General features: G+C 32.7%; 1 protein-coding gene across 1 annotated transcript in view; it reads right to left on the reverse strand.

The window, feature by feature from the left end:
- Nucleotides 1-6,627: 6,627 nt before the first annotated feature.
- LOC107436536 (rho GTPase-activating protein 100F) overlaps nt 6,628-23,952 on the reverse strand; it is an 82,600-nt gene continuing 65,275 nt past the window's right edge. The window contains exons 10-13 of the mRNA XM_071185864.1: nt 21,821-21,981; nt 20,154-20,314; nt 16,640-16,838; nt 6,628-6,867 (exon numbers count right to left, since the gene is read on the reverse strand). Of these exons, the coding sequence (XP_071041965.1) occupies nt 6,761-6,867; nt 16,640-16,838; nt 20,154-20,314; nt 21,821-21,981 (628 nt within the window). The 3' untranslated portion in view covers nt 6,628-6,760. The remainder of the gene's footprint in view (nt 6,868-16,639; nt 16,839-20,153; nt 20,315-21,820; nt 21,982-23,952) is intronic.

The raw sequence follows: 23,952 nt of genomic DNA on the forward strand, positions 1-23,952 counted from the left end.
TTTACGAACTAAAACGTTTAAGTTGAATACAAATGTACTAGCGTAGTTTTTATGTCATTAAAGCTCCACTATAAGCTGCTCTAAGGGTCCATCTTCACTGGAGGAAAACTTTTTCAAATGAAATCGCATACAAATTAGAAACTGACAAGTCTTTCTAGTTCGCAAGTTAACCTACTAGTTTACTCCATCCGATTCAGTAAATGCGAATTTTGCAATTGAAAACATTTCTCACGACTACGAAAGCCGGCGAAAAATTTACTATTTTGGTTCTTTTCTGTCGGTCTCTCTATGTCATTCACGCAATCGGAGTTGCGTGAATCACATGCATTGTAGAACGATAAGTTTTCAATAAAGAATTTTTCCTTCTTTACCACTAAAAATTTGCATATGAATTAGGCCTGATTTATGATTTTACTGAAAATGAACACATCTCACCAATGTGGTGTTTATTCGCATGATATTTTATCGTGCGCAAAAAAGTCGGTCGCAAAGGGACGATTCTCACTTTATGTGATTCGTGACCGCAAGTGGATGCGATTCATGCATGGTGTTTCCAAACAATCACACAATTGGTGATCCTAGAAATTGAAACATACCGCCCTTCGCGCAAGAAAATATTGCAGTACACAAGATATAATTCTATTTCTTACATCTGACTAAGGGNAAATTTAGTTTACGAACTAAAACGTTTAAGTTAAATACAAATGTACTAGCGTAGTTTTTATGTCATGAAAGCTCCACTATAAGCTGCTCTAAGGGTCCATCTTCACTGGAGGAAAACCTTTTCGAATATACAATGAAATCGCATACAGATTAGAAACTGACAAGTCTTTCTAGTTCGCAAGTTAACCTACCAGTTTACTGCATCCGATTCAGTAAATGCGAATTTCGCAATTGGAAACATTTCACACGACTACGAAAGCCGGCGAAAAATTTACTATTTTGGTTCTTTTCTGAATCACATGCATTGTAGAACGATAAATTTTCAATAAAGAATTTTTCCTTCTTTACCACTAAAAATTTGCATATGAATGAGACCTGATTTATGATTTTACTGAAAATGAACACATCTCACCAATGTGGTGTTTATTCGCATGATATTTTATCGTGCGCAAAAAAGTCGGTCCCAAAGGGACGATTCTCACTTTATGTGATTCGTGACCGCAAGTGGATGCGATCGATTCATGCATGGTGTTTCTAAACAATCACACAATTGGTGATGCTAGAAATTGAAACATACAGCCCTTCGCGCAAGAAAAAATTGCAGTACACAAGATATAATTCTATTTCTTACATCTGACTAAGGGCCGACCAGGTGGCCAAGTGGTTAGCGTGTCTGAATGCGGAGCCATTGGTCACGGGTTCGAATCCTGCTCAGGGCAGGGATGTTTCTTTCCCTCTCTGTGTTCTATGTCCTTTCTTCATTGTGTGAATGTGACTCACCCTATAAACGGGTTTGCGGTTGTGTGACGTGAGCGACTCTGCTCCACCGCCGTGGCTTCGCCGCAGGTGCCCACTGGGTAACGAGAAGGGAGTAGCAGTTCTGGCATTTCTGTGGCCAATGGGACAAATCTCAAGTGAAAAAAAAAGAACATCTAACTAAGGGACCATTCGTACCGCCTGATTCTTGGCAGGATCGTAAAAGGGAGGGACTACTGGAGAGTTTGTTTGATGTTATAATTTCTACGTCTGCACTTTCCTCTTTTGACTGATAGGGGTCCCGCAGTTGACTGATTGTTAAGACACTGTTCCCAGCAGATCACCGAAGTGAAGCATCACTGGCTTCTGCCAGTGTGCGGGTGGGTGACCACTTGGATCAGTCTGCGTAGGGACCGAGGGTGTGCGGTATTGGTCCTCGTTAAACTGTTCCTCCGTAAAGTGCTCGACTTCGCATGCAGGTCGTCGGGCTACCGAAACGGGGGTGCCATCCCTTCTGCAGAGGATCAAAATTGTGATGGCATGTCTTCGAATCATCCTGAGGGATGTTTCCCAGACCGTCGCCAATTGCCCATTGTGCAGCTCTAGTGCGACGTAAATTAACAGCAACAACAACAAAAAATTGGCTGATAGGGTGGTAAAACGGAGGTACTGCTGGAGATTTTGTTTGATGTTACAATTTGAATGTTGGAATTTTCCTTGCTTTGGTCTTGATTTTCCTGTTTTAATATCTTCTCTTTTATAGCGAGACTTTAACTTGAAGAATCGCTCTCTAATCCTTCCAGTCAAGGGACATGAGGCGCTCTCTAATATCCTTCCAGTCAAGGGACATGAGGCGCTCTCTAATATCCTTCCAGTCAAGGGACATGAGGCGCTCTCTAATATCCTTCCAGTCAAGGAGCATGAGGCGCTCTCTTATATCCTTCCAGTCAAGGGACATGAGGCGCTCTCTCATATCCTTCCAGTCAAGGGACATGAGGCGCTCTCTAATATCCTTCCAGTCAAGGGACATGAGGCGCTCTCTAACATCCTTCCAGTCAAGGGACATGAGGTCTTCTTCTGTATTAGTAGGCGTGAACAGTTCGAGATCTTGAGATGGTGTAAGCAGTGGCTTGTTGTTGATACTATTGTAGTATGATTTTATTTCGCTAGGTTCTTTGCAGTTTTTATCATTTTCAAACAGAACAAGTGGAATTTTATGGTCATGTTTTTTCTTTTGGAATCTGAAGTGATTTATTTTTACTGTTACTTTGTCTATATTGCACATAAATGTTAATATTGCATTCAATTATTGCACATAAATCTTCTGTGAAATGCAATTCAACTTGTTTTGCATCTTTTTAAATTTTTGAATGCTGTTTATGTTTACTTTCTTAACCCAATTATTGATGTTATAAACTCTAAAGTTTTTCTCTGGAAACAGTAATCTGCAGAAATACAATATTAATCATTTCGAGATTTCCAAAAAAATACGGAATGTTTTTGAGCTTTTTCGACTAATTTTATTTGAAAACGAATTGTGAAAAACTTTAAAGTAACGGCCTTCAAAATAAATGAATTGTTACTTACAATCTGGACCAGATAGTTCTGAAGAAGTTTTTCATATTTGGGATTTCTTTAAAAAAGTTTTTAGCAGGTTCGGAAAAGGGAGATTATTTGTCGCAATGATTTGTCGGATAAGTATGGAAATTAAACGAAATGTATTTTTGAAGAGAAAGAATTATTTTTTATATTTGTTAAAAATTGATTATTTTATTGTTACTCTTTTTTAAAAAGAACTTCAAAAAATTTAATGTGTTTAGATTGTTATTAAATAATGACAAGTCCACAACAGTACCTTTATTATCTTAGGTGTAGAGTTGAAGAACATGTAGAGACGATGCCCCCCCCAGTCCCCAATAATATTCCAAAACTCTAGAAATTTTTAAAAATCCTTCTCTTAAAACATCTTACACTTTTTTTTATTTAGGACTTATGTCTAGTAAAATTTATAATGGCCTACGTATAATTTAACAAAATAATAATAATCATTATTTTTATATAATACGAAATCTAGGAATTAATTTTCTAAATTCATTTTTAAAGAAATGTCATTGTCTGGGCACAACGATTTCACAGAAGCAAAATTTAAGTTCCTTTACTAGTATAAAACTTATATAAAGTGGTTGGCCAAAATAATGGAAACACTTCTTTACTAGCACATTTTTCTATATTTCTCAAACAATGTTTCGAGAATTATTTTATAAATTTAAATGTTTGTGTTATGTGATTTCTCATACTTTTCAAAAACGTTTTAAGCTCTTAAAGGTTTGAGGAAACGACGATAAATTACAAACGGAAAATAATGTTTTTGAACACCCCATGCCAAAAAATGTAGAAATAAATTTTTAACTTGTAAAAATTATCTTAGTTATTACATGCACACAATTTCATAAACTCAGCTTAAATAATAGACATGTGGGCATTTTTATATAAACAACTTTTTTTTCTCTTTCGTCTGTCGCTGGGGGGCGCAGTTGGTTTGTCGTCGGCCCTCTGAGCCCTAGTCTGCGGGTTCGATCCCCGGCCCAGACACCGGATTTTCGGGATGCAGAAAATCCTCAGCGGCCATGTCGTATAATTATGCGGCACGTGAAAGATCCCTGGTTTGCCTTAGTGGCTCTTGGCATTTCCGGCAAAATTAAATTCCTAGTGCACTTTAAAGTGCACAAGGAATTTATGCTAATTAGCATCCAAATAGAGTCTCGGTGCTGCCATCTAGTGTGGCAGAAACTAGACGTCCAATTCACATGGCAAACGGTATCTCACCCATTGTGGTGGTCCTGAAAGAGTGGATACCACTTCTGGAGAACGCATTAGGTCTGCTCATCGGGAAGACTGATTGCGCAGCTCATAGGAAATAAAAATTAAAAAAAATTTGTCTTGTGTATTTTAGCTATAACTTTAAAAATATTCAATAAATTAAACGAAATTTTCAGAACAATTTTAAATTAATCTCAAAATCGCTGTTTTGAAATTTGAGAAATGTTCGCTTAAAACTGTGCAAGATATAAGTAATTCAAGTATTTCTTTTTGCTGCACACGCGTGGGCAAAATTAAAAAAAAAATCTTTTTTCTTGATTTTGTAAACAATCACATTTGGCAACTTATAAGAAAAGTCCGATTTGAGTATCTTGAAAATTTATAGACAATCAAATAATAGTCTAAGCAGTTTTCGTATTTTTTAAAGGAAAGCTCTAAATGATAAGGGGTTTTTCACAAATTTCATTTTACACTATTAAACAAGATTTATTAAAAATGACACCGACATTGTTGGTGATTATCCCCATAAAAATATCTTTCTTTCGTTTCTATTCTTCCATTGTAGAATCATATTTTGTTGTATGAACGTTTGTTGTAAGGTATTATCATTTGTTATTCAATCTTATAATATTTTCTCTGTTATTAGTCTGATTTATTCCTTGTTATTAGTCTTATGATACAAAATAATATTTTTAGATTGTCCCTAATAATTTTTGAGTTTCTTTACAAAGTATCGATGAATCGAGGTTCGATTGCATTCACATTTTATGAATATAGGCTTATTCCATATGGAAACAAAAACAAAGATCCTTGATCTCAAATTTTTTTTGTGCATTATATGTTTGTTAAATATTGTGCTTTTCAATATGAAAAAATCTAAGAAGGCGTTTTTTGCTTTCGGTCATTAATAAAATAAAAAATGATTTTAGGTCAAAATATTTCAAGATTTGATTGGAGAAGTTTTTATATCATGATAAACAAATAAGGAGAGGTATATGGGAATGAAAAAGATCCAATATCATGGGAAAGAAGCAGAGTGATATATAACAATGGAGTAAGACTTTAGGTCACTTTTATTTCTTCTTTCCATGAAAAAAAAAATTCAATATCTGGTTAAGAGCCTTGATGGTTCATGGGTTTGAGCGTCCGCTTTCCAATGAGGTGAATCGGGTTTGAATCCCAGCGATGGCTGGTAGATACGAATTCCGCATTCGGCTTGCACCGATCACAGTGCTGACGTAATAGTTGAACGCTAGCAGTCGTAAACCCAAAAAATTTGGTCGGTTGTTCAACGAAGGTTATAAAATAAAATGGTAAATGGCAATGGAGGAAGACTTTGGATCATTTTTAATTCTTCTTATAATGAAACAAATCTAATATCCGGTTAAGTGTCGAAGAGAGTTTGTCTTCCAAAGAGGTGGACTGGGTTCGAATCCCGACAATAGCTGGTTGATTCGTCTTCCGTACCCGGCTCGCACCGACCACAGTGCTGACGTAAAATATCTCCAGTAGTTACGACGGTCATAAAATAAAATATCAGGCTAAATAAGCAAGGTGGTATGTGACAATGGAGAAGTTCTTTTATTACGATAAACAATTGTTTATCGTAATAAAAGAACTTCTCCATTAAATAGAGATCTATATGGAAATGAAACTGATAAAATATTATGGGGAAGGGAAAACAGAGAGGTACATGGCAATGGAGAAAGATTTTAGATCGTTTTTATTTCTCCTTTTACTGGAAAAAATTTAATTTGCAAAAGAAACAGAGTAATATAGGGTGGCAGAACTCATATAATATTATGGAACAAAGTAGTATATGGCAGAATGGTAAAGGCAGCGAGTGCGCAATTGAGGACCACATCGTGGCACTGGTCTCGAAATTAAAAAATTTTGTAAATATACATAAAATTTCAAAAAATTACCACAATAGTATAATTAAATGAGCGAGTGTTTATGCTAGTGTGCGTATTCCACGAGTCACTGTCAAAAGTACAGATAGTTTTCAACGAGCTTTTGTCATTTTAGCAAAATAAAAGAAAAAAAAAACATATGTTTTGAGTTTACTATGTTTTTCGTTGCAGCTAGATTATAGTAAGTATTTTTTTAAGTAAGATTATTAGTATTAGTAGAAATTTCAATAGTTGAATTTTCTTTTTCTATTGTTATAATATTAGATCAAAGAAATGATTTAGTTTTATTTTTTTTTTTAATTTTTAAAAGATTAAGGAACTTTTAAAGTCTAAAGTGTGTGTTATTTAGTATATCTTTCTACATATAACTTTGTGTTGTAAAAAAGAAATTTAGTAAGCACTAGAAAGTGCTGTAATGTGACTGCAAATGTTTTGATAGCTTCAAGAAAGATACGAAACAATGAGGCATCAGATGTTCAACAGGGCAGATACTTTTTTTTTTATTTAATATCAAACAATGAGACGTCCAACTAGAGGGAAAGGGTTTTAACAAAGAACTTCTCCCCATGCGCTCCAACAGATTCTAGATTTAGTTATATGGCACATGGTCAACAAGATGAATCTGGAAGCAGTCGCTCACCCAACCAGTTCAAAGATTCCAACAGCTCTGACAAGACACTGCTGTCCCAACTGCTACCGCTGCTAGACCAAGACGCTGCAACAGAATGAAATAACAAACTAATGTATGAATATGATAAATTAAGTACTTTTTTAACGCATGCAAATGGCTAAAATAAAATATCAGTCTTAAAACTCAAGCAATCGGTGAATATATATTTCTTTCACGTTTCCATATTTTCCATAAAAGTGGGAAATTGAATATGTGTTAAAATTGAGAAGAATTTTTTGTGTGTGCACAATTGTGATTGCGATGCTACATACATGAAACTTTTATCGATACTTGGATAATAATATTTGTTTTTGAACAATAATTTGGGAGTATTAATATTTGTTTTGAGACAGTAATTTGGGAAAAATAATGCTCCTTTTGGAAGCTCGACTAGCGTAAGATTGCCGAAGGCGTTAACACTAGAAAGACTGAACAATGCTGTATACCTAGGAAGACTAAAGGGACCAATCTGCCCCCTCCCCAATTCTTTGAGGGCAGATAAATTAGACACCCAAAACCTAAAACTATAATCATAATTATTTTAATAAAAACATATAGACTTAATCATTGAAATTCTATGATGTTTTATTCGATTTTTTTACGAAAATAATTCGAACACTTGCTTTTTAATTTGAGGTATACATTATTTTCATAGATAATTGAGTTTCTTTTTCTCTATAAATAATAATTAAAGATATGATGTAATGCTCTTAATTCTTGTGAAAAAGCTGGGGTACCTTATACATACCAAAGAGTATCCTATATCCAAAATGACCTGTGGTTATGGGTTACAGTGAAACCTGCCTAGTTGACCACCCTTGTAAGTTGGACACCTGCATAAGTTGACCTCAATTATCAAGAACGGAATTTTTTCTATATGATATAAAGAAGCAAAACCTTTGTAACTTGACCACCTGTCTATCTTGTATGTTGACCACTGAAACAAGTCAATTTTGTCGAGGAGTATTATGAAATTCTATTCTAAAACCCTCATAAGTTGACCAGAGAAAAAAATTCAGAAAACTTTCTGTCATTTTGCAATGTATGTTAAAACTTCACTTGTTTGGTGAAATAGTGTAAAAAGCTAATCTAAACCCTTTTGTGAGTTAACCACCTGGGTAAACTGTAGGGGGCCAGCTTTTAACCATTTCTTTCATTCAAAACATATGTTTTCGTGTTCTGATATTTGAAGAAATTATTTTCATTAAACATTTCACATGCATAGCTAACGAAATAATTTTTTAAAAAAAGTTGTTAAATATAATTTTATAAATCGAGTGAAATTTTTTTTAAATGTATAGCAACATGATATAGGAAACGGAAAAGTAAACAATGATCCCCCCCTCTATAAGTTGCCCACTTGTCTAAGTTGACCACTAAAACAATGCACCACAAGTGGTCAACTTATACAAGTTTTACTGTACTACCAAAATACTTAAAATGTCATTTTAATCCCTTCCGTCATTCTAGTTATGCGGTTCTATATAAACGTAATAAATATACACTAATACTCTAAATATTATCTACATCTATTTAATAAATACGTTTTTGTTACAAACGCTTGAAAAAAGTTGAACAAAAATTCTACACAAATATTAAAATTAAATAAAAAATTAATATATACGTGAAAACTCATTTACTTTTTTCGCAGCAAGGAAATTTTTTTTATCTTAGTCACAGGTAATATTGCCTTTTCTTAAGATATATAATTTCTTAAAATTTAACAATATATCAATATAATATCAATGATTAGACTTTGGGGCTATTTGCTAAACTTGCATTCTAATTCACCATTTTCCCTCACCTATCACAATCAGTTCAGTCTTCCATTATCATACTTCACTGTCTTTGGAGTTAGAGTAAGTTTTGATTGGATTATTTATTCTGCATAGCTCCATTCCGTTTCCAATGCTACTTTTGTTTATTTTGATACTATTCTTTCTATTATAAACAATGAGGTTTAGTATTTAAATCTCGCGACTGAAAGTTTTCAAATGCACATAATTTAACTGTAACTTGTGAAGGACAATGGTAAATAATATTAACATTAATTACTAATTGAAAAGCAGGAGCTGCAATGGCTCTGGGATAGAGTACTCGCATCCCAGTGAGTACAAGTTCCATAAGTGCAAGTTCGAATCCCAGCAATGGCTGGTCGATTCGAATTTTGCTACCGGAGAGCACCGATCCCAGTGAAGACGTAAAATATCTTCCATTGTAGACGAATCATGGGTTAGTATCCCTTGTCATCGGACTAACCATAGGAGGTTTTCGTGTTTTTCTTTCCATGTAATGGAAATACGGTTTAGTCCCATTAAAAAAAATCTTCCACCTAGGCTAGTCCAGGAGTTCTTTTATCTTCTGTGTTGGACTTATTATTACAAGTCAATACGGATTTGAACAATGATAGTCGTAAACCCACGACGGATGAAAAATAAAATAAAATGATTTGAAATACATATTTTGGGCTACTAACATAAAATAAGATTTGCGAAAAAAGAGCAATATGTGATTAAAAAATAGAAATATTTTGCAAATTAGCAATGCAATCAAAACTTGTTAAAAGCTCAAGTGAGCCATGGTGACTCAAGGGATAAGGCGTTTGCCTTCCAATGGCGTGAGCCGGGCTCGAATCCCAACGATGGCTGTTCATTACGAATTCAGCCCTGGCTCGCACCGACCACAGTGGTGACGTTAAATATCCTCAGTAGTAGGCGGATCATGGGTTAGATTCCCCTTGTAATCAGACTAACCGTGGGAGGTTTTCCTCTCCATGCAACGCAAATGTGGGTTAAGTCCTCCACGAGGGCAAATTTCTCCCAAATGCTTGATCCACGCGCGATGTTGAGCATTGTTCCTAATAGTACATCGATGTCTGCAAGCTCGCGCTAAGAGCATTTTCCTCCGTAAGTGTGCGGTGATAGCTGTGGCGATGATCGTTATCTTTCCCCGTCTTTTTTACATCGTGATATATCGTTTCTGACACGATGGATCCGAATGTGATTGAGAATCGAAGTGTTATCTCTTAGTCATGGAAGGGTTTTCTTTTAATTGTGTGTGTGCTGTTGATTTTTTTACAATCAATCCAGCCGTTTAACGTTTTTTAATAGTTATTTTGCAGACATCCGCGTCTTTAAATATTAAAAATGCAACGATTACTTAAAAAAGAAATGCAACTTACTAATTACGAATTTACTAAACATAAAACATTAATATACCGAATCATCACGATGCATCAAAATATCGCGATGTTAGCGTGACGATACATCACGATGTCAAAATCTTAACATCATCCAGTCCTGGTAGCCAGTAAGTGGAATTACTAATTCAATATTCTTGCTGTGTCCATGACGACTGTTCTGAGTTTTAGGTAGTTGCATCGTATATTTACAAACCTTATTGCTTCCAACTTAAGGTAAGAATGACATTTAAGCTTAAATAACAAATAAACATACATGACCTAATTATGCAATCAAAAGCATATGTAACATTCAGGGTTGTGTGTTGGCATACTACATACACAGCATGCGGTAAAACTTGCTTATAGGAATATATTGGAACGAACTCAATTCCAGTTAGTGCAATCGATTTCTATCTATTCACAGTTTGATAGGAAAAAAACTGTGCAAAAACGAAACAAAAAAAGTGCAATACTGAAAAGAAAAAAAAAGGGGATATATTTTGAGAAGGTCAAAAAACCTAATAGATTACAAAAAAGGGGAAAAAATGGAATTTTGGTTTCAAAAAAAAATTGATAAATATAAGTTGAACGTACAAACGCCCAACCTGTGGTTGAGGCAGGGTTCCATCTTTGGAGGAACATCTCACCAGAAGACCCTTACAGCGATTACATTCTGTAGACTTCGTTACAGGTGGCGTCGAACCAGAGCCTTGGGCCTGTAAACAGCATACAGATAACATCAGATAGAACACTTTCACGTATCATTCACTCGCATTTGTCTCAAAACGGATCACAGAAGCGTTGAAGGATTGTCCTAATCTTATTCGATTTACTCTCGAACGCAGTTTGGAAATTTTGGTTTGTTGGATTTAGCTCTTCAGGGTTGGAGGGTAATTTTGTTTGGTTTTGATAAGCAATTTTGTTTCGATTGGATTGTCAATTTTGCTTAGTTTGGATTGGCAGTTTTGTTTCGATTGGATTGGTAATTTCATTTCACCTGAATTAACAACTTTGTTTCGTTTTGATCGGCATTTTTGTTTTGCTTGGATTGGCAGTTACGTTTCGTTTGGATTGTCAATTTTGTTTAGTTTGGATTGGCAGTTTTGTTTCGATTGGATTGGTAATTTCATTTAACCTGAATTAGCAACTTTGTTTCGTTTTGATCGGCATTTTTGTTTTGTTTGGATTGGCAGTTACGTTTCGTTTGGATTGTCAATTTTGTTTAGTTTGGATTGGCAGTTTTGTTCCGATTGGATTGGTAATTTCATATCACCTGAATTAGCAACTTTGTTTCGTTTTGATCGGCATTTTTGTTCTGCTTGGATTGGCAGTTACGTTTCGTTTGGATTGGCAATTCTGTTTCGTTTGGATTGACAATTTTTTTGTTGGAATTGGAAAATCTATTTATTCAATTATTTATTGTTTTAGGAGCATTAATCTATCTTTTTTGGGGTAGAATCGGAAATTTAGTTTTATTGAAAATGGAAATTCTGTAAATTTTTTTTATTGGAATGGCAATTCTGATTTGTTCTGATTGGTAATTTTGCTTTGTTGGGACTGGCAATTCTGTTTTGCTTTAATGGGCAATTCTTTTTACTTGAAATTGGCAATTAGCATGCGAAATTCCGTTAGTCAAATATGATTATTTATTGACTGATTATTTTGGAATTATTGAAAATTCTGTTTTGTTTGGATAGCAATTCAGCTCAGTTATAGTTTTGAGGGGTGGTGTCAATATGAGACTCAACTAGATAATTACGAATATTTTTGTACATATATTAAACTGATAAGTCTTTTATAGCTCTTTTTTTCTGCTTGTTTAAAAAAATATATTTTAATTTTTTTAATGGTAGTACAAGATGGCAGTAAAAGACAAAAATATTACAATGATCAATTTTAAAAATTAAAACAAATTAAAATATACGAATGATTTAATTGAACCACATAAGAATATTTTGCAATTAAGAATTTTCGAAAAATTATTAATTTTTTTAAATAAAAGAGTGTGGAATTTGGAAGTATATATGACAAGTAAAATTATTCATAAAATATGATAAAGATATTAAAAAAATCTACATTTTTTGATCGAAAACTATATTTCATGTCAATATATACTCAGATCTATCAACATTAAAAATACGTTTTCACCCTGTTCATAAAATGCGTTGGAGACGTACTTCAATTATGTGTTATCATATATTTAAAATATATATAGATAAATTGATATAAGTAATAAGAATTTTGGGTTTTATTCTTGAGATATAAATATAAGTTTTTACTTGTTAGAGTTTCTTTTAAAGTTCTTAAAAGTTATTACCCTTTAATCTTCTAAACGATATTGTTTACTTCGAGTTACTTTCTTTTAAGTTCACTTAGTGAATTTTTATAATGTGTTCAGTGAAAGAGCTGATTTTTTGTTACTTTTCACACGTGAAATCACTGACTTATAGGTTACAGTTTTAAAGCTTTCTGCTTGTGAAAGAATAGCAGGTTTGTAGTTTACAGTTTCAATACTTTCAACTGTTATAAGAGCCGATTTAGTGATTTTAGTGAAAGAGCTGATTTTGAGATTCTTTTCTTTCGTGAAAAGATTGGTTTAGACTTTTCAGTGAAAGAGCTAATTTTGAGTTACTTTTCACACGTGAAAGCACTATCTTATATTTTAAATTTTTACGCTTTCTACTTGTGAAAGAGCTGTTCTGTAGTTAACAGTTTCAACTGTTATAAGAGCTGATTTAGTGATTTTAGAGAGTGGACTGATTTTGAGTTACTTTTCACTCGTGAAGCTCTGCCTTATATTTTACAGTATTAGTACTTTCCACACGTAAAAGAGCTGGTTTTTAATATAAATTCTTTAAACTAATTAAGGGACTGACACATAGTTTTCTATTTTCAATTGTCTTCATACGTAAAATGCTTCGTTCGAGAGTAAGTCGAAAGATGGATTTGGAAGCAAGGGAATAAGTGCAACATGCAAGGAACAGCAGGAGAAAACTCTAAGGCGAAAACAATTTTAAATCTTCTAAAACAACAAAATATTTGAATAAAACAATCATAAATGCTGTTCACATATTTCAAGTATCAATAACTTTTGTCTATACAAGGAAGTATAAAAAGGTAAAAACTTAAAATATTAATAAATAATTGAAAAATGAAAATCTGACTAAAAGTTTTGTCCGAAAACAAATATAAAGTTTCTAGCATTGTGTACATCTGAAGAAATAAACGAAGAAACTTAACTAAGTGTTTCTTCCATTAAATACCAGTGGACCAAAATGTAACAAACCACAATTTCAGCAATTCATATTTTAAAATGCATAAATATGAAAGATTGAATTGGCTGCTCGGAGTTTATCATTGGAAAAGCGATTGAAGCCTTTCTATTTGTTTAATGAACGAAATATCCTTAAAACTAAAGTTGAAAATTTCAAAATGAAAAAGAAATCAGAAAGCTACGTAAGGTGAAAATCCATATTGTATACACAAAATTGAGAAAAATATAAAAAGTTACAAAATGTTTAAGCTATGAAAACTCAAAAATGTCAAAAACAAATAAGGCACTTTTTTACTTTATGAAAATAGAAATTTCAAAAAGAAAAAAATTTCAAAAAGAAAAAAATGTAGACCAATAAAAAAAAGGGGGTGTTGGAGTTATTTAATAATAACATAATCAAATTATTCTTATTAAAAAGCATGCATTCTAAAAATGTCGTAAACACGTAATTCATGCACACTACTTACCATGCAAACTGCTCAATTTTTCACGCATCATGCACTCATTATACTTATTTTATTAACATGAAATAGATACTACATAGCACAACTAGTTAGGTACATGTTATAAGAGTTAACGGCAAATGCAATTTTAGAAAGCAATTTTAAAATGTTCATACAAGGTGCTCTCTAATTACCACCCTTAATGCATACGCTTTGGAACTTCGTTAGAAATGAAGAATAACATATACACATAAAATAATATGTATGCATAATATATTTATGGATATATATTTTTTTATTTCAATGAGCTGCACAATCGGTCTTGCCGATGAGCAGACCTAGTGCGTTCTCCAGAGGTGGTATCCACTCTTTCAGGACCACCACAATGGGTGAGATACCGTTGGTCATGTTAATTTGGACGTCTAGTTTCTGCCACACTAGATGGCAGCACCGAGACTCTATTTGGATGCTAAAGCGCACTAGGAATTTAATTTTGCCGGAAATGCCAAGAGCCAATAAGGATCTCCAGGGATCTTTTACATGCCGCATAATCATGCGACATGGCCGCTGAGGATTTTCTGCATTCCGAAAATCCGGTGTCTGGGCCGGGGATCGAACCCGCAGACTTGGGCTCAGAAGGCCAACGAAAGTGCAACATATATATTTATGAATATATATGTTGCTATATTTATGTACATGTATGGATTATGGATATATATTTATGAACATGTATTTATGGAAAGAATAAATAGTTTACAATATAGAAAGAATTTTTTTCCCTACTATACTTGAGTATTATACGAAAATTATATTTGTATTATAATCTATCGTATCTAGTTTTTTTTATAAGAAATACTGTACTAAAAATGTCAGGTCTGAAATTCTCTATAACTTTTAATATACGAGTATTTTTTTAAGTTTTATTTTCATAATAAAATAGATTTATGAATAAATAAAGTGATTGCCATTTTTATTTATATTTAAGTGTGTGAGACAAATTTTAACTTTTCGTTCGAAATAATTTGAGTTAACAAAACAGAATTCAGTAGAACGAAATTTTGATGTCTTTAAAAAAAAGTAAAATTGCATTGATTTATCTGCAATTTCCTAAACGTTACCTCATAGTAAAAGTTTTGAAACCTATGGAATATTTAAACACTGTGTATAAAAAACTTTAATATTTTTTTTTGTAAAGTTCTGTAGAATCAAATGAAATAAAAAATGGATGAAACTGAAGAAATATTTTGATCATGGAAGCATTTTAAGTGCAAAAGGTTATAAATATTTTCTAAAGAATTTTTATTTTACGTTTCATTACATTTAGCATGATTGTAAGAATGAATGGATTTAAAATTCATATTTTTTCATTTTTATTTTTGAGTACTTTAATAATCAAAAGTAAAATTAGGAAAAATATGCCAAAAATGCATGTTTGTCACCCGAAACATTTGGTTATTATATGTTTATCAAATGTATCAAATGCAAATGTATGTCAAATTTACATTTAAAAAAAATAAAATCAAATAATTTTCGATCAAAGAGTAGAATTAATTCTTTCAAATCAATAAATCTGAATCGCAATTTTAATCAGTGCTGAAATTATTCCATTAATTTCGCATATCTCTGTTTTACCCCGACATCTTTGTAATGAAGTAATACAAAAAATGGCTTTATGAAAAAAAGTAGTATGAAAAAAAAGCATAAAAAATGTTAACTAACTCAGTGGATGTTTTATACTGCTGCTACCATTTTATTTTTTACCGATTCTAGTCATGAATTAACCATAAATAAACCATAGTTGGTAGGATTTTTTTAAAAATTCATCTGGGGAAATGATAGTTTTGAAATATTTGTTCTACTACAATATATGATTTTTTTGAAAGAAATTGTCCGATAAATATGAAACTGGGCTCTAAAAGGTTAAGCCTAATAATTTGACGAATCAACCGAATTAAGTGAAAAAATAATATTAGATACTAGAAAAATAAGTTTTTAAGTATTTCAAACAGACGAATCATTTTGGAAATTCGAATTACAGCTAGAAAATAATTTCTCTCTTTTGTTTCTATAAGGATTTTTCAGAATATGCAAATAAGATTCTTGACCTTCAAAAGCAGGAGGTAACCGTGATCTGAGAAATATGTTTCCAATACTTAATGCAAGAGAACGGCCGAAAAAAAGCACGTCTTTTCAAAGAAAGTACATTTTTAAATCTGAAAATGAAATGTGAAATTAGCATTAAAAGTCCCAAACATAAACCCGCTCTCTTGAACAAACCTAATGGGACTAAATTTTTCAGATTGCAGCTACCTCCCATATTTTTAGGATCAAGAAATCAAATCTACCCAAAAAACGGCATGTTTATTCAGATAAAGTTCGTTTTTTTTGTCTGATTTCGTTACTTAAAATAATAGCTGTACTAATTAATTAGCATATTTAAAGGTCAGCCTTTCGAATCATAAAGTTTGAAACTAAGTACGAGATAATCCGATCATTATTTAAAAAATTATTCAGGGTGTTCCGTTTTTATTGCACACTGTACATACAATTAATATTTCAACGAATAAAAAATCAAAATAAAACTAATCGCAACTCAGGAAGACGGCGCTGACAACATCGAAACCTGTTTGATTGATTAAAAAAACAGAAAGTGATCATTAGAAATGCTTCCAAGTCTTGTTTAAAATTAAACTGATGCTTTTCCGCCACCTCCCTCAATAGTGATTCAGCAGATTTCGGTATCGTTTTTAATTCGATTGAATATTAAGCTGCGACTATTAACATGAATATATTTTGATGGAGATTCAAAAAATAAATAGGAAGGGTGGTCATTACAGAGCACCCTATAAATTGAAATGATTTTTGAGTCTACTTAATTTGCATAAGCTAAATTTTGAGCTAAGTCTCAGGGACACTTACTTCTCTTGTTGGGCCACATCTCAACCAAGAAGTTCATAATATCTATAGGTCTTCGAATGTCAACTGTGGCAGTGGGTGTCTCTGCGTGGCACATAAGCACCGGCCCAAAGGCCATGGCCAGGCTCTGAGGCGTCATCTTGTTTCGGTCACAATGACTAGCAATCAGGCGCATGTGGTCTAGCAATAACAAAACAGTGCACTACAAACAAAAAAGAACAAACATACATAAGTTCAAATACAAGAATACACTACAACGTTCTTTTCTGTTTCAGCAAATTTTGTTTACCAACAGGTTGTCATGTTAAGTAAAGAATAGAACTGTTATCGGTTATAGGAATACCCAGATAGCAAAATAAGGTTTATTTTCACTCAACCGAAACCTTTTCATGTAAACCTAAAAAGGTTTTACTGCGGTTTATGTGTAAACCTTCTAATCTTAAAACTGTGACAATCTGCTCTATTCTACTCCACATTACCCTAATCCAAAACCTTTAAAAACAACCTTCTATCTAAAAACCTGAAATCGAGATTGTCTTAGCTTGAAAAAATCTTTGAATAAAGCTAGTCGTAAGATGAAAATAATCTTAAATCTAGGTAATTATAAGGTTTCTTTTCGCAACGTCTTGTAGGCTCAGCTAAAGTCCACCTTGTCATGAAATTTTAATGGACAATGCAATTTGATCCTATCGCTAGCATGACGTCAGCTAAAATGTTATTATGGTCCTAAGTGACCACTTTACATAAGTGAGAATACTTTTTAAAAAAGTTGTTAAATTTTTTTTTAATCCTTTTAGGATGAAAGGTTCGAAACTGCAACATTTTTTCTTCATTGAAAAAAGGTTTTTAGTATAAACATTTTCGCGACAATGAAAAGAAAATTTCAACACAAGGTTGCTGTAAGGTTACATACCTTCTGGGTAGTATTGGTTTCTATGATAGTCCGTATAAGTTCTGCACTTTTTCAGCGGTTATAAAATAATAATTAAAGTAAGTTAAAGTGAGCTAAATGATTTTAAATGCAACCATCATTTTAAATCTTACCATTGGATTACATTTGAAAAAAATTTTGCTGCAATTTGGTATTCCGAAAGCTACAGATTTTTTTTCAAAGTCTAAGTGATGACACTTTCGGTAATTTTAAGTACCCCGGATACTTCCACCTAAGTACGTACTCGTTCCATGTTGTCGGTGCCACAGAGAAAATTATCCACGAACGTCTTCTGTGTCGTAACTATTCGCGTCTAATTGTATCTTAACTGCTTACAGAACGCTTGTAAGCAGTTTTACTTCAAGGTTGAGATCGGGCTACTACATAGCTTCAAGTACCCTCTCCCGGTGAGCTAAACGAAAGATTTAAGGGGTCTTTGCAGCCCCCCTAAAAGGTCTATAAAAATTTTCCTTTGTAAGGTGGTTTGGCTCATAGAGGCCAAATTGCCGTCCGAGTTTGCAATTTATACCTTAATATTGAAGGGAGTTAGATGGACTTGAAATTTCAACCTTTTTTACTTTACTTTTTCTTCATTCCTCTTTATGTACCACTCTTGTCATCGTGACGTATTATCGGCGCCATCTGGTAGCTTCTAGTAATTTTCAAATTATTACTGAAGATATATCTGAGATAATTCTCCAGGTGTGATTCGGAATTATTCTTAATTTATGGATAAGAGTGCATTTTATAGAATGATAGACAATTCAAAATTAAAGTTGTCATAACTTCTTTGAAACACTTTAAAAGCCTCGCTACAAGAGAGCTTAAACACAGTAACGTTACATATGAACTTTTGAATCATTTGTATGTAGTGGCCTGGAAAATATCTTTAAATCAGATTTACAAAAACAGAGAATCATAAATTACAATATGAATTTAGCTCTCACTTGAAGAAATTTTCGCAAAATGTTCAGAAAGCTATCACCTGGCCTCAAAAAGTGGAAAACAGTGAGCAAGCAGTGGTTTTTTTTAACACAGACAACACCGCTGTTTGCTTTTAAGGCCTTTTTCATAAACCATTGAATTATTTTAATATCATGGTAGTAAATAATAGTTTTACCCTATATGTTAAATCATAAAATTTTTTACCGTTTTAAATATTCCAGCTTAAGCCAGAAAAGTTGCCAAATCTGCTGCCTACATTTCCTACATCCCTTAAATTTAATCATGTTCTTATAATAGTACAAATAGAGTTAGACACCTTACTCTTTTTGACCTAGACGTTAAATATAACTAGAAGTAAGAATACAGCCAGAAGTTAGGGGTGAAAGGAGCATAGGTAGTGCGAAAACGTGTTTTGAATACATTCAATTTCCTTGAAAGCAAAAGAAGTGATTTGAAATACTGTACCAGGTTTGCCTTGGTTAATTTTTTATCACTCTAAATATTCGAAATAAAATTCCAGCTTAAGCCGGAAAAGTTAGCAAGTCTGCTGCCTACATTTCCTACACCCTTTAAGTCTAATTATTCTCTTATAATAGTACAAAGAGTGAGACGCCTCACTCCTTTTGACCTAGACGTTAAATATAACTAGACGTAAGAATACAGCCAGAAGTTAGGGGTGAAGGGAGTATAGGTAGTGCGAAAATGTGTATTGAATATATTCAATTTCCTTGAAAGCAAAAGAAGTGATTAGTAATACTGTACTAGGTTAATCTTGGATAATTTTTTACAACTCTAAATATTCGAAATAAAATTCCAGCTTATGCCGGAAAAGTTGCCAAATCTGCTGCCTACATTCCCTACACCCCTTAAGTCTAATTATGTTCTTATAATAGTACAAATAGAGTGAGACACCTCACTCCTTTTGCCCTAGACGTTAAATATAACTAGACGTAAGAATACAGCCAGAAGTTAGGGGTGAAGGGAGTATAGGTAGTGCGAAAACGTGTTTTGAATGCATTCAATTTCCTTGAAAGCAAAAGAAGTGATTTGAAATACTGTACCAGGTTTGCCTTGGTTAATTTTTTATCGCTCCAAATATTCGAAATAAAATTCCATTTTTAGCTGGAAAAGTTGGCAAGTTTGCTGCCTACTTTTCCTACACCCCTTAAGTCTAATTATGTTCTTATAATAGTACAAAGAGTGAGACACCTTATTCATTTTGTGCTAGACGTTAAATACAACTAGACGTAAGAATACAGCCAGAAGTTAGGGGTGAAGGGAGCACAGGTAGTGCGAAAACATTCAATTTCCTTGAAAGCAAAAGAAGTGATTTGAAATACTGTATCAGGTTTGCCTTGGTTAATTTTTTATCGCTCTAAATATTCGAAATAAAATTCCATTTTAAGCCAGAAAAGTTGGCAAGTTTGCTGCCTACATTTCCTACACCCCTTAAGTTTAATCACGTAGAATTTTCATCAAATAGAGTGAGACGCCACACTCCTTTTGCGCTAGACGTTAAATGCAACTAGACGTAAGAAAACACGTTTGGGTTGAAGGGAACATGGGCGGCGCGAAAACATATTGTGAATGCATTCAATATCCTTGAGAGAAAAGAAAAAAGAAGAAGTGTTAATACTGTACCAGGTTAGCCTTGGGTAAACATTCAAGAATACTGAACATGAGTTTGGCGCTGCCGTCTGGATCATCAGGCAGACAGACGCTGAGGCCATCAACTAACATATCATAGAGACTTCTGCTCAATAACGGTTCAGGCAATTCTCTTAAGTAATCTTTTAACAAACCTTAAATAAACAATAACAATAATTATCATTTTATTTCTATAAACACAGAATTAAAATAATTGACTCACGTTTTCATTGACATCGCTAGATTTTGACGTAAAAGTAGAATTGTGCTGGCGTGAAACATTTAGTCTGCCAATACAAACTGTACAGTGTGGGTTTCTACGTAACTTACATATCTTGCTATTTCAGGAAAGCCCACAGATGACTAAATATTTAAGAAGCGGTAGAAACTTATTTCTTTTGATAATTTTTCTCTAGGTGCAAAATTGTTGCCAAATTGGCGATTTTTGAAAATGTTTACTAATTTCAAAAGTATTTTAGTTATTAGTCCGTTCTAAGAGCCAGATAATTCTCTACAGCAAGATGGCGTGTGCAGTTTAAAATTATAACTTTTTTTTTAAGTGAAAGGTACTTAAACTGTGGCTTTTTTTATTTTTCTTGGTGAAAGAGCTTCGAAAACCCCTGTTAAAGTAATGCTTCAGATTGGTCAAATATTTCAATACAGAGGAGGTATGTGTTTTTCATCATCGCTAATTCATATTTTTACCTAAAGATGATACAGCGGTAGCGATTATTTTTACTCATAGATAATAGGGAGGTAAGAAGTGTTTTTATACATAGATAATAGAACGCAACGAATCTATTAACTCATAGATAATAGGACAGTAAGAACTATTTTTAATAATGGATAATAGGGAGCCATGATGGCTCAGGAGCTTTCGCCTTCTAATGATTCCAACCGGATTCGAATCCCAGTGATGGATTGTCACGAATTCCGCACCCGGCTCGCTCCGACCACTGTGCTGACGTAAAATATCCTCAGTGGTAGGACGGATCATGGGTTAGAGACCGTCAGGCAAATCGTGGGAAATTTTCTTGGTTTTCCTCACCGTCTTACTCAAATGCGGATTAGTTCCATTAAAAAGTCCCCCACGAATGTAAATTTTTCCCTATACTCCATCCAGGAGTTCCCTTGTCTCTTGGGTTTGGTTCAAAATTGCAAGATTAAGGAGTTGAATTTTGATAGTCATAAACTCAGAATTGTATCTGCGTTTTAAATTTTGCTGGTTATAAAATATGAATTAAAATGTCCTTGCGTAGAATTCGATCCTCGGGTCGGGGCAAGGTTGACTCAGCCTTCAGTGGGTCGATAAGTGAGTACCAAGCATATTTGGGAACTAAGCACTGGGGGTTTCGCGTTCAGCTGACCACCTTACCAGAACATCAACTTCTGCACCCCAGAGCCCAAGGTCAAGAAAACTGAGATGGGATCAGTAGGCCTTGGCCCTCTATGGCCTGTCACGCCACTGAGTTTAGTTTATGTAGAATCGGACTATATTGGAACATTTGCTACAGAAACTGAAATATTCGTTTTAAGAATTTGGGTTTAAACTTCCTTCCATTTAGAAAATTAACATAAGTACGAGGATAAAAGTTCGTTCTTTTAAAGTGTTAACTTAAAGGGTTGTTTTATGAAGAAAGAAAAAAAAGAGAAGTACTGACTTGTAACAACATTAATATCTGGAACGTGCTCTACAGAGAGATTGGCCATGACGGTACTTCTCTCGAATTCTTCTTTTAAGAGTCGCTTTCTAAGAGCTGATCCACACAGCCTATAAATGCCTACTATGTCCATGCCTCGCTTTTCTACTTCTTCTGTACACCTAAACAATAAAACACAGGGATTAAAAAATATTCTGAATTCTACGAACTGTTTCAGTTATATGAAAAATGGTATGCAATTGCATCGAACGTTTATAGCATTTAGATCCAAAATTAGGATTAAAAAATAATATTTTAGTAAGATAGTCCTAAAATAATCTTTTAGTATAATCCTATTTCCCTAAGTAGACTTAATAGAACAAAAGCAGATCATTTAGTAGACTTTTTAATAAAACAAAAACACAAGGCTGAAAAAATCTTTTGAATTATATTCTACGAACTGTTTCATTTAGATGAAAAATAGTATACGATTACATCGAACGCTTAGAAGTATTTAAAAACAAAATTAGGATTATTAAATGATCTTTAAGTAAGATCATTCGCAAAAACTTTATTCAAATAGCTCCCAATCTTGTGAATTTGAAGAACACATTTCTTTAAATCCCTTTGACTCAGAATTTTAATCAACCATATTTTTCGAACTTTTTTTTATTATTTTATATAAATTTAGGTAAAAATAAGTGAAAAATAATATGTTTATCATTTTAATAATTTATGGTTGATAATTTATGGTACAGCGGGAAACATCGGTGTCTTTTACTGCATTAAATAGGTAAAAGGTAAAATTTTCCAAATACGATTTACTTCCAAACAATAATTTTAAAAATTTGCACTTATTTGCAGTTATTTAGATCTAACAGAAACAGTTNAACTGATCATCATTGGTTGCAAAACTTCTTTAATACAATTTAAACCATTCCAAGATATATTTGCTTGCTTAAAGAATGAACAAGTTTTAAACCTTAATAGCAAGGATTTTCCACTTTAATTTATGTGTGCTGTAGAAATGTAAACTATTTATGTTCATTCTAAATATTTTTATGAATTACATTAACATATTTTTGTAAGTTACACATTAAAATATACATTGGTAGTAAAACATATAAATATTAACTGTTTACCTATTTGTGCTTAAATATTTAATCCATTCATGTGAATAACATATATTTTTGTATTTTTAAAAATAGCAAATTTTATAAGTATTTTTCTATAAATCCTGGATTAAAATATACATATCAATTCATATTTGTGTGTATATATATATATATATATATATAAGAAAATTTCAATGATGAATAACTGTAACAATTTCGAGATAAAATGTTTACTTTAATGCAAGGCATCTAATAATGAAACTTACTTTTGTAATACATAATATAATAATAAATGCATTAAAATACATTATACTGCCTTATTAATGTATAAAACTGCGAAAAAGATGTGTTGAATTAGAAAAATAATATAATAAAAATTCATAGTTAGAAAAATAATATAAAAATAGATATATAAATACATTGTACTCGGAGTCTTTTAAAAATACAAAATGGTTTTTATGTAATTTATGCGATCATTTATAAGTTTAAAAAATTGCAGCAAATCTATTTTTCTTTCTCGTTGATTTTCAACAAAACAACTCTATCGCTATTTTCACACATATAAATGATACAGAAAATATATGTTCAATAGTACAATTACTTGGCCTAATATAGTAAAAATAGAATTTTTAACTATAGTGATAAGTTTGCATCAACTTTGATAAAATGCTGTCAATCACTTATTAAAGTTTTAATATACAGCATACAAATTATATTTTATTGAAAAATTTTGCAAAAATTTAATACATGCAATGTTTTCAAAAATGATCATCATGTGAATATTAATGTAATAAATGGATAGATAATAGTTAATAAAAATGTGTTAAAAATCATCATGATAAATGGAGGTTAATAGTTTACATCTAAGTGACAAAATTTTTGAAATATGAACTGATATAAATTTATTGGTAATTAATATTCTAGTAAAGAAAATTCTAAATTTGTGCTGTTCATGACTAAACTAAAACAGCATATAAAAGAGCACAAATAATGATAGATAAACACAGCATAGGGTCGTTACGACACAACAATGAAGCA

Source organism: Parasteatoda tepidariorum, chromosome 9 (genome assembly GCF_043381705.1).
Source record: "Parasteatoda tepidariorum isolate YZ-2023 chromosome 9, CAS_Ptep_4.0, whole genome shotgun sequence".
Lineage (NCBI taxonomy): Eukaryota > Metazoa > Arthropoda > Arachnida > Araneae > Theridiidae > Parasteatoda > Parasteatoda tepidariorum.